Raw genomic sequence first — 12,006 nt, 5'->3', positions numbered from 1 at the left:
TCTTTAACCCAGTCTCTTGAGAAACGTAAAATCGGGGTTTCACTGTAAATGAATGAATTTAGAATAAGTTAAAAAAGTGAATAAATTTGAAGAAGATTATTTTTTTCTAGGCATGTGTTTCTGGGTTGATTTTAACCGCAACTTGCGGGGAGAATAAAAGAAGAATTCTCAATTTTTGAATTTGAAAATGATGGAAAAAGCTGTTTTATTTCCTGAAGATTGTCATTTTTTAAAAAATTTTTTATTGATAAATCTCACTGTTAATCAAAGCTTGTAATATTTTAGTACCGGTGGCTCACCCACAGAAGGGGCTAAGGGGACCAAGATCCTCTGAGTTTAGAGGGAATTCAGAAAGAGTCATAACCCCTTGACCAGAGCAAAGGAAGGTCTAAAATTACGTTTTTTGGGATTTAATTTTGGAAATTTTACAAAATAGTTGAAAATTACTCCTTTTAAAATATGACTGATGCAAAAATCTTTTCTTATTCGACTTTTCTCTCCAACGAGGAGTTCGCTTGTTTTTTCTTTTCTCTTTTTAATAGCATTTGTTTCTTTTTTTTTCCGGTGTATTTTTTAAATTTTAGCATACTTAAGGTTGATGGTATGTCTTTTACCGCTGAAAAGTTTTAATTGATTTTCTAGTTAGATAGATATAGCCAGAAAGCACTGAAAACAGGAAAGAACAGTATTTTATTCGTCCATGAAAACTTATTAATTCAGCAAATACAGGATTAGCATAAAAGAATATCCCGGTTTTAGGAATTGATATTTCATAAATTATTACCCTTACCACTATAAATGATACATAAAAAAAAGATAAACTCTGAAAGTTCTTTTTCACTCACAAATGTTCGATGTGTGCGATTTTCGTAACGCGACGCTCATCAAACACACATTTTGGAATGTTTTATAGTCAATTTTTCGTAATGCTACACACATGCGATCTTTCAGTTCTTTCATTGTTGTAAGCAATAGTGGTGTATAAACACTGTCTTTGACGAAACCCTATAAAAAAACATATGGGGTTAGGGTTAGGTTTGGGGACCTGGCTTGTCAATGCATAAAGGGTAAATTACATCACCTGCACGGCCAATCCAGCGTTTCGAAACGTCAGTGGCGCAACGAAGTCTTGAAGTTTTGGGGCAGAAACACCCGCCAGAAGTCTTGGTTTTAAGATTGCTCCCAATCCTATACTAGCTTGCAAGTTAACTTGACAGTGACGTCATTACGCGCGGAGGAAAAACACTGAGTGAAAAGACCGCCTGTAGGTTTGTAAGGAGGATCTCCGATAAGACACCGCACTCGCAGTTGCCTGCTTGGCGAATTAATCCGCTTTGGCATACTTCACACGGAACTGATTTTTATGTTAGAGTCGAGCCCGTACATGGAATCGCAGTTTTACGGGATAAAAATGAGAAATTAAAATGTTTGGTACGCTCGGCAGAAGAAGGGGGGGGGGGGACTTATTAAGCAGGATCTACTTTCAGTCGAGAAACCAATGAGCGGTATGACAGAATCGCAATTGATTTTCATTTTATTGAATAAGAAATGCTCCCCCCCCCCCCCACCACTTTATAAAAAACGGTATTTAATTCAAGTATTTTGTTCTAAAAATTATTTCCTCTTCTCGGAAATATAAAAGTCGTTACTAGTAGAAATTATTACTTTTTTTTTATTTCAAAAAAAAAGCCTGACAAATTTTCTCAAAAACAATCGTAATGCATTAAAATTTACTCAAAAAAAGAAACCTAGGTAAGCAATGTGATTAATGTTCTTACGCTATGAGAAAAACTTGCAAAATGTACTTCATAAACTTTCTACATACAGTAGAACCTCCCAATAAGGGACACGAAGGGGACCAGAAATTTTGTCCCTTAAATAGAGGTGTCCCTTATTCGGAGGTACAAAAATCAAGATTTCCAAACATTAAATAGAGCATTAACGTTATACAATAATAATTAATAAGAATTCAATAATAATTTTTAAAATGCCCTTTTAATTTTCTAGTACAGGCTAAGTCGTCCGGGTAACGCTAGTATTAAATAAAGTTTGAAAATATTTTGAATTTTAAGTTATTTATTTAGAAAAAATTAATTTTAGCAAAAATTTAGTGATGAAAAGTACTTACAGATATTTATTTCAAGTAATCTGTTACAAGGGTTTGTTTTGCAGCACGTAATTTAGACGCATTTTTCTGTACATGTATACTAAAGTCGCTAATGAGTCCGAGTCCTTCACTGTCACCATTTATCAACATAAACTTTTGCAACTGTGTGATATGTCTTAAAGCATCACTATAATTTTTGATTTTGCAATCTTCTTCTGGCTCTTCTTCTTCCTCACTACTTTCAAGATCCTCTGGAAGACTTCCTCCTGCATCTTCAATTTTCTCAGAGATGAAAGCAGTGATATCCTCATTGGTGTCATCAGTGCATAAATTTTCATCTATCGCTATATAATCGTTAATCGGAATATCACAGCCAGTGACTCGAGCAAGTTCGGAGAGTTCATTTTCTTCGTTGTTACTTTCATTGACTATTACACCTTGGATTTTAAAGCCTGATTTTTTAAAACAGTTCTGAACGCAACTTTTGGATATTGAGGAAACCGCTTTAGTGATCCACTGGATTGCATTCAATACATTCACGGACTTTGCGAGCTGAGCACTGTTTTCACTGGAAGCTTGCGAAATAACATGCCTTAAAAACAATTTCCTATATCCAACTTTAAAGTTTTGAATAATGCCTTGGTCTAAAGGCTGCAACACAGATGTAGCATTTGGTGGAAAAAATACCAATTTCACAGCCTTCAATTTTAAATTTTGTGGATGTGCTCTACAATTGTCAAGAAATAACAAAATCTTCCTATTTGTTTTGCACATTTTGTCATCAAGAGCAGTTAGCCATTCTATCATTATATTTTGAGTCATCCATGCCTTTCTGTTGAAATACCACTGAACTGATAAGGTTTTTGGGTTAATGTTTTTGAAACATCTAGGTTTTTTTGCCTTACCAATTACAAGTGGTACTTCAAATTCTCCTTCCGAGTTACAGCAGAGTAACACAGTTAACCGTTCCTTAGAACTTTTTCCGCCAGAACACTTTTCTCCTTTAAAACATAAGGTTTTATTTGGCAAAACTCTGAAAAACAGTCCAGTTTCATCAGCATTGTATATGTCCTTAGCTTCATAACCTTCACAAATTTCTGTCAATATTTCCAGCCATTCTGTAACACACTGCAAATCTACAGATTTTTCTTCCCCACAAACAGTTTTAAAAGTAATATTATGACGTAGTTTAAACTTCTCCAGCCATCCATTAGAGGCCTTAAAGTTCTGCAATCCTAAACTTTCGGCAACTTCTTTCGACTTTTCTTGCAACAGTACTCCACTAACTGGAATGTTCTTTCCTCTAATAGCCGAAAACCATTTAAAAACTATTTGATCAATATCTTCTCCTTCAGTTTTCCTAAACTTAACAGTTTTAGAATTTTCATTTGAATTTGTAATCCACAATCTTTTTATTTCTTCTTTTTCCTTTAGCACATTACTTACTTGGTTTTTACTTATTTTAAATTTCTCACCTAAATCCCTTAAGCTTAGTTTTTCATTTTCTGCCACATTTATTACTTCAATCTTTTCTTTCAAAGTTAATCTTTTTCTTTTAGAAGCCATGGCTAGAATTAAAGCTTGAAAACTAAACAAATTCCTCTCAGCAACAGAGCTCTATATGACCTACCTGACTGGTGACAGGACATTAAAAGCAAAAAATCTCCTTTTTCATACCGAAACTAAATTTAGCCTTTTAGAATAGTGACTGGGCCAATCAGTCAAGATAATACCTGCCTTCTCCATTCTTGATTGTTAGTAAGCAACATTCTATGCATACAGCCTTTTCCTTCTCATAAGAAACCTTATCAAACTCTTCTGAACAACACCCCTCCCCCCTGACTTGCTAGGGAAATCTGCTTAGAGTTGAATACACCAGCGTACATTCTGAGACACCTGTGGAGCTTTTTCAAAGGCATTCTCAAAACTTGAGATAAGAATTTAAAAGATGAGTATGAGTGAGGGTGAGAACAAAAGCAAAATCAACCAGAAGTAATCCAGATCCACACTTTGTAAGAAACACCTTGCAGATAATTTCACCCCTTGCCCCTTCTAGAGCAGCGGTTCCCAACCTTTCTGATTGTGCGGCCCACCAGTTTTGTAGAAAACAAGATTGAGGCCCACTAAATACTACACATTACTTGTACAGCCAAAATTTACTTTCTGGAGGGGGGGGGGGGACCTATTCATAACTGTTCTTAAGCGGATTAGGATTGAAAGTGCGGTAAAAACAAGAGTTCTGGAGATGGTACTCCCCTTTTCTTGTGCAGTAATTAATTGTTCTTGTACAGTATATTTATATATATTGCACCACAGATATAAATATACTGTACAAGAACAATTTTCAAAGTAATTTTTAATGAAGAAAATAACTTTATTGCATTCACTTTGCTGGCACAGCTGTAAGGAAACTCAAAAAGAAGCCATCAAAGTTAAAGCTCCATGGGATTCTTGGCATTTTTTCTCTGCAAGGGAGTTTATATCTGGATTGAAACTAGATAGTTTTGATCTCAAATAATTTGCAACATTCAATGTATTTCTATATTACTTTTGTTTTTTTAAACTGCAATAAAAAGTCTCATTCAAATAGGTAGGTTATCAAAAAGCCTCTCAATTGTCTCAATTCACTAGTTAGTTATGCCAGTTCAGCAAAGGAGTAGCATTTTTAGCTTGACGCTTGAAGCTAATACTAACTACTTTGGCAATTTTCATTAAAGAAGTTTCTGATTAATTAGATTTCATCTTCCATTATCTGGGAAAGTTTCTAAGAAATATAAAAAATCTTAATCCAAAAGAGTTCCTTATTGGCAATGAGCCAAGGAGAGTTTTTGAGTGACAGTATATCTAATAAGTGAATTTTCGCGAAAAACCGAAATTAAGACCCCAAGTTTTATCTTGGTTCAGATTCTCGACCGATCTCCACGGCCCAGTAACACGCTGTTCGCGGCCCACTTGTGGGCCGCGGCCCATGAGTTGGGAACCGCTGTTCTAGAGCAATAGTATGCACTTTCCTGTTATGAATAGAAAATGTCAAGGGCGGTGCTCAAGTTGTCAGTGCTGAACCCACATGAATGGGGAAAGCATTTGGGAGTAGTTTTCAGCTAACATTTTAGTGTGATAATAGTACTTTTTCTTTGTTTATGTTTTGAAACCTATACCATTATTCCCCAGTTAGTTTGTTCAGAAAAAGTGGAACTTGAATTCTAGAAAATTCAATATTTTTTATCCATTTATGCATTAATTTTTGTTTTTTCGTTTCTTTGAGTGTCCCTTAAATGGAGTGTCCCTTAATGAGAGGTAAATACATTGGAGTCTCTATTCAAAGGGACTGGGACCAGCAAAAGTGTCCCTTAAATAGAGGTGTCCCTTACAGGAGGTACTACTGTAAATTTATTATGTGATCATGTATGTTACACTACAGAGAATGAATAATGATTACTTTTTCTTTTCTTTTTTTTCAAGGAGGGGGGGGGGCATCCACTCGGTCTCGTGGGTCAGTAGCGTAGCCAGAAAAATTTACTGGGGAATCTTCAAAATCGAAAATTATTGATTTTTATTTTTATTCAGTTCTAATGTAAAAATATCATTCAATATATTCAACCAAAGTTTCTATGACTTAATAACTGTTCATTAATACATCACTATAGTTAGGGCAAACCTAACTTGGCAGCAATATAAATTCTACGCAGATCCTAATCACAGCATTAGACACTGCCAGGTTAGGTTAGCCTCAACTGCAGGAAAGTATTTTTTGTATTGATATATAAAAAGGACTTTGAAACAAAGAAAAGCAGAAGGGGGATGAGTAAAAAAACACAATATATTTATGATTTCCACTGGTAAGTTTTTGATAACCTCGAAATTCCTTTAAAATGCCCTTGAAATGATAAATATTCAAGCAATGCAATGCAATTAAAATATTCAAGAAACTTTTTTAAAAATTACTTTTGGGGTTGTTTGGGGAAAGTGGGTCACCCCTTTAAAACTGAAATATGGATATAGCTTTTATACTTTTTTACACTGATCATATGATATTTCATTACAGTGATTGGTCTTGCATATATTTTGGGTTTCTCGGAATTTTTTTTCTAGGTCATAGAATTTTGTCCAAAAAAAAAAATCTGATTTTTTTTTTTTTTTTTTTTTTTTTGCGAGTTTAAGCAACATTTTTCAAAAAAGTGTTTCTAGGTTAGTTTTTATTATTTTTTTATAATAATTAAACTTTTGTGTATAGTTTAACTTAAAATGCATATTGCAGCAAGAATTTTTATTGTTAATAAGTGTTTGAGAAGAGGGGCTTCACTTACCCCGTACATTTTTACTATATAGGAAGTGGGTCCAATTCTAATAGTGAGGAATTTATAATCAATAGCAACTCTGATGAAATATTTATATTAGTGAAATACACAACAACTATGGACGATCTAGTATGAATTGATAGTTCAGCTACAGAAGTACTAAAACTGGTGATTTTGTCTTTGTGAAACTTACATAAAGAAAACCATAAATTACGGTTGAAAGTTGATGTTACAAATTAAAAAAATACTGCTGAATTCGCAAGAACTAAAAGAAATTGCGTCGATTTTTTATTGACTTGTTGCAGATGATTTTGGAGTTATTACTGAGGATGAAGTGATACTAGTTCTTGTTCTAGCACACACACATACCTTCACACACACACATACCTCCACACACACACATGCCTGCACACAGACACAAACACACACTCGTGATTGCGAAAAAACATAATTTGAATTCAAAGATGTCAAAATTCAAATAAATTTTTTAATTTTTTTTAATGTCCTGCCTAATTATAATATGTTATTTTTCATGTCAGTTGTTTCCTCGCTGGAAAAAACTGCCCCAGACAAAATATCAATTTTTATGCCAATGTTTTTTTTTTTGGGGGGGGGGGGGATGTAAACGCATTTCCATTTTACATCGCAAATTTATCCACATTAAGTGTAATTGTTAATCTATGTATATAAAGTTTAAAATAAATCCGAACAAAACCCAGCTTTGTTGAATTAGCTGCTTTACAGTTTAGAACAAAAATGATTCATATAAACACTGTACATGATTTGAGAACTCATAATCATGGCAACCTGTTATGTCATAAATAAGGAATCTTGCATTTATCTTACATACAAATAGAAACCAAAGTTGTTTAAATTATCATTACAAATTACAATTTTTTCAACTGATTTTGTGGTATGTTATTCTCTTTGGTAACTGATAAATTGTATGATCATCATTAAAATTAAGAAAGTCCAACATTGCCAGATATTTTTAATTTCTCTATAAGTGCAAAGGGTTATTAAATTTTAATAACATGATAATAAATAATGATTAAGAATTAAGAAAACATTGAAAAGCAACACAATTTAAATTTAACAAGAGAGTTTTTTTCTTTCTCTCATTAAAATTATTATAATATGATAAAATTGTTAAGTAACAGTTTCAATTAATTTTGAATTATTCTATATTGTAACTTTCATTCAATATATGACAAAAAAAGTTTGATTTCTAATTATCAAACATTTGAATTTGTTTACTATTAGTTGCTGAATATTGAAGTATTCGATAGAACCCAATATACGTTTTATCCACCAAAAACGCAGCATGAATATTCGGTGCATCTCTATAAATGAATATGTTGATTCTTTTCATTTAAGGAACAATTTATAAAACAAAATAGCACACTTAAATTGCTCATTACATACAATTGTGTGTGAAATACTTGAAGTGAAAATAGAGCTTTTTTTACGACGAGATGTTTATTCGGAGATTGATAATTGAAATCAAATTAAAATACATTAAATAACAATTAATAAAACATGTGTATTTGCTGTAAATTTTAAAATATTAGTCTCTGTCACATGGTAATTTCATCTTCGATAATGCATATAAACAACTAAAACAAGAAAAAATGTCTGAAGTTTTTTGAATCTAGAATCAAAAGTCATATAGGATGAATTAACTAGTCGATGTTGATAAAGAAAATGTTATAGTCCAACCAAAGCGTTATTTGCATTTCCTTTGGGAATGTAAAAGATTATGATTCATATACAATCGTTTTATTTCTATTAGTTGATCAATTTTAAAATATTTTACGAAACATTATAAAATATTTGATATTGCAATAAAGTTTTAATTGAATTGAATTATGTAATAGTTCTATTGCATCATAGCCATAATTTTACTCATTAACATTGATCTGGATTTTCATTTTGTCCAATATCTTTTGCTGTTCTAGACCTTTTACAAAAAACTCGACAAAATACCACCCGCAATTACAGAAGCCTTAATTTTTAGGATGACATGACTTCTTCTGTACTAAGCATTCCTTCAGAAGCAGTGTCGGTTGAATCGGGATCAAAATGAATTATCAAGTTATCAACAGCAGTATCGCACATTCCATCAAGTTCCCACATTAGTTCTTCTTCTTTAATAATGTGGCCAACGCAGTTCTTTCACGTTTCATCTGAGACATTATCAATAGCTTTTTTTGTCAGCTCTTCCACTTCTTTTTCTTTAAATGTTCTGTTTTCTGCTGCCACCTTCCCTTTGACAACACTCCATATGTTTTCAATGGGATTCAGCTCACAGTGATAAGGGGGAAGTCGCAAAACAGTATGACCATGAAGAGCCGCTATCCTATCAACCCGGTACTCCTCATACTTGCTGCGGACATTTTGTACAAGATTCAAAAGTTCAGCTTTCAGCATATCCGAGTTCCAAGCGATATTTTTTGTTGTCAGCCATCGTCGAATGTCATCTTTTTTGGTGGAAGTGTTGGGAATGTTTTCCACAAAAACACTGTGGTATGAAGCATTGTCGATAACTATAATACTGTTGGGGTCAAGGTTTGGCAGCAATTTATTTTTAAACCATTGTTCATAGTAATCTCCATTCATTTCTTTAGATAATCTCCTTTGCTTTTTTTTTGCCTTGAATACATCAGCAGCTCCTTTCACAAAGCCTTTCTCACTTCCAGCATGAGTAATTATTAACCTGGATCCTTTTCCTGTAGGAGCTTTTAATCCCGTTGAGAGGCCAGACATAAATGCTTCTTTCGGCCTCTTGATGAAAGTGTCCTGCCACACTGTTTGCTTTGTGTGGCCAAAATTCACCCAGGTTTCATCTGTATAGTACACAGTCCTTCCTTCATTTTGGTAGTGGCGAATTTGCCTCAAATATTTTCGTCTCCAGACTTGGATGTCTTCCCTCTCTATCAGCATAGAATTCCTTGATCTCTTCTTGTACACAAACCCTAAATCTTGCATCAATCTTCTTGTTGTGGCGATTGTCAAATTTGGTAGGTCAGCGTCCTCGTTAATAGTCTTCATGACTTTCGCCACCGTTAGTATTTCATTTCTTTTAAAAAACAAATGCACTTTCCTTCGAATGGCAGACAGGACGAAGTCGTCGAAATTTTGCATTCGCGTTGCTTTGCCTTTCTTGCGGGCCTTTTTCTCCCAGGTGTGGAAAAAGAGCCTTGGATCTTAAGGGTGCTCTTCACTGAGAGTCTGAAAGATTCGGATCTAATGTTAACCTACGGGGAAAGTTGGAGCTTGTTTTACAAAATTCCTTTGAAGTTTTCGGGTCAATTTTTTTCTGAGTATTTTTCAAGCCTATGTCAGTGTATTTTAGTTTTTATTTTTTTGATACGTCCATTCTTCGATTTTTTAAAATTCGAGAAAAAATGAATTTCTTCGAAAACGAGGTACTGTTGGACCTTTCGCTCTGTAAAAAAGCTGCAAATCGTGCTATCGAAATTTTAAGAACGCCCCAACACGCAAAATATTTCCACCTCTCTTTTGAGACTAAGTTTGAAATGATGCGACCATTTCTAAAAAAATATCGGAGTTCCAACCATCTGAAATATTTTCGAAAAAGCTCAATTTCTCTACTAAGCCACGCCTCCCACCAGTTCGTCCTTCCTTGGGGGGAAAAACCGGGTGAGGTGTATAAGATTTACAATCATTAGCGCAAACGACCGTTTCCATTTACTACTCCCCTCTTTTCCGGAGGCATTTTTCAATGAAGGAATGAATGAGTGCTTTTGAAAGTGAATCCACATGCTTGGAAACATCTTCACGATTTGATTTGTGTTTAGAAAGGATATAGTTTTTAAAGAGTGCTTCTGGAGATAATTCTTGTGAATTCTTGTGCTAAATGACCTCCTGAATCCAAATATGACCACCTTCTTCCATTCACACGTCCCGCTTTTTTGGAAATGTCGCCCGAAATTTTTTTCAGTTTTTGACAGTTTCATAGCCAGTATTTTTATCTGGAGGGAAAGGGATCGTTATATTATACATTAATACTTTTCTGAGGGGCTAGAGAGGTGCTAAGTTTGTACGCAAGAACATATGGAGGAAATTGGTTAACTCATGGGGGGTATTACCACTTATTATATTTTTAAAATCATCAAAAACCCATCCTTTTTTCTAGGGGTTTGTTTTACAATTTCCCCCCCTTTTTTTTTGGCATAAAACCAGAGTATAGGACTAACACCTATAAACCCTATATCCGAAAAAAAAAAAAGATTCACGTTGTAAATTTTAAAAAAAGGAAGTATCGCATTTTGCGTAAAGTTGCATCGCAGACCTTCAGTGAAGAACCTTTCCGTGTTACTCAAATTAATTCACGGATATAATTAAGATTAAAATGATCTTAAGTATGCTTGTAATATAGCATTAATGAATGATTTCTATTTCTGGGGATGCACTACTCCCATTACTTTTCACTATATCAAGAAAGCATAAACAATGGAGGTGGTGCATTCAAAGAAAGATAAATATGTATATTAATGCTATTTTATAAGCAAATTTAAGGGTGCTTTTTCACTGAGAGTCTGAAAGCGTACGGATCTAATGTTAACCTATGGGGAAAGTTGGATGAAGGTTTTACAAATTCCTTTGAAGTTTTTCATGTAAATTTTTTTCCGAGTATTTTTCAAGCCTCTGTCTGTGGTCGTGTACTTTTTGCTTTTTTGAAATAATCCATTCTCTTTGATTGTTTAAAATTCGAAAAAAAAAATGAATTTCGTTGAAAAAGGTGGTAGGTACTGTTCGACATTTTGCTCCATAAAAGATCTGGCAAAATATTTCCAGCACTCTTTTTGAGACTTTGTTCGAAATAATGCGACCATTTCTAAAAAAAAAAAAAAAAAAAAACCGGGGTTCCAAAACCGTATTCCAGATACTTACTAAATATTTGGAATCTATTTTTGTCTATATTATACTATGTTACTACAAATGTAAACGCATAAAATGCTTTCCACAGCTCAACAAACATTTTTAAAAATAATTTTCTCGAACCAAACTCGAAAAAAATTCTTTACAAGGTATGTACACATTGATCATGTAATTCATAATACAGTGAAATCCAGTAACAATGAACTTCAAAATCGTGACTGAAAACTTATTTGGTTGAAACGGGTATTTCCTTATACCGATATTCGTTGTAACAGGATTTTACTGAATTTTTCTTTTGAAAATTTTCTAAGGAGAAAAATTATACATACCTGCATTTCTTTAAAGCATGAATGAGTATAAAAAAATTGTTTTAAAGCAGGGGTGGGTTCCCAGGGTCGTGACCCCAAATGGGGTCGTGTAGCGTTTCTTATTCGGTCGAAACATTATTCCTACCAGAGTATAGTTAGGGGTGAATCGAATCTAACATAGCAGTTTTGTAATCTGATCTAACGTAGCTTTCACAATGTTGCCAGGTTAGGTCCACACCTAGCGATACTTTACTAACATGTAGGCTACGGGATCACAGGTCCTTTACTTGGTCAAAAAAGGGTCGCAACGTGCAAAAGATTGGGAACCACTGGTTTAAATTTACAGATAATTAGAGAACTGATGGGGGAAGGGGGGAGAACACTGACC

The 12,006-nt window shown here is 34.0% G+C and overlaps 2 protein-coding genes across 2 annotated transcripts; both read right to left on the bottom strand.

Moving 5' to 3' along the window:
* Positions 1-2,134: 2,134 nt before the first annotated feature.
* On the bottom strand, positions 2,135-8,541 carry LOC129216678 (tigger transposable element-derived protein 6-like). The gene is made up of 2 exons (XM_054850896.1): positions 8,434-8,541; positions 2,135-3,472 (listed from the first exon to the last, which is right to left on the bottom strand). The coding sequence occupies exons 1-2, from the start codon at positions 8,539-8,541 to the stop codon at positions 2,135-2,137; spliced, it is 1,446 nt and encodes a 481-aa protein (XP_054706871.1).
* Positions 8,542-8,580: 39 nt separating this feature from the next.
* LOC129216667 (uncharacterized) lies at positions 8,581-9,456 on the bottom strand. Its single transcript, XM_054850886.1, has one exon. The coding sequence runs from the start codon at positions 9,454-9,456 to the stop codon at positions 8,581-8,583; it is 876 nt and encodes a 291-aa protein (XP_054706861.1).
* Positions 9,457-12,006: the final 2,550 nt, after the last annotated feature.

Source organism: Uloborus diversus, chromosome 1 (genome assembly GCF_026930045.1).
Source record: "Uloborus diversus isolate 005 chromosome 1, Udiv.v.3.1, whole genome shotgun sequence".
NCBI lineage: Eukaryota > Metazoa > Arthropoda > Arachnida > Araneae > Uloboridae > Uloborus > Uloborus diversus.
Note: the sequence above shows the minus strand (reverse complement) of the source record. Positions and strands in the feature narration are given on the sequence as shown.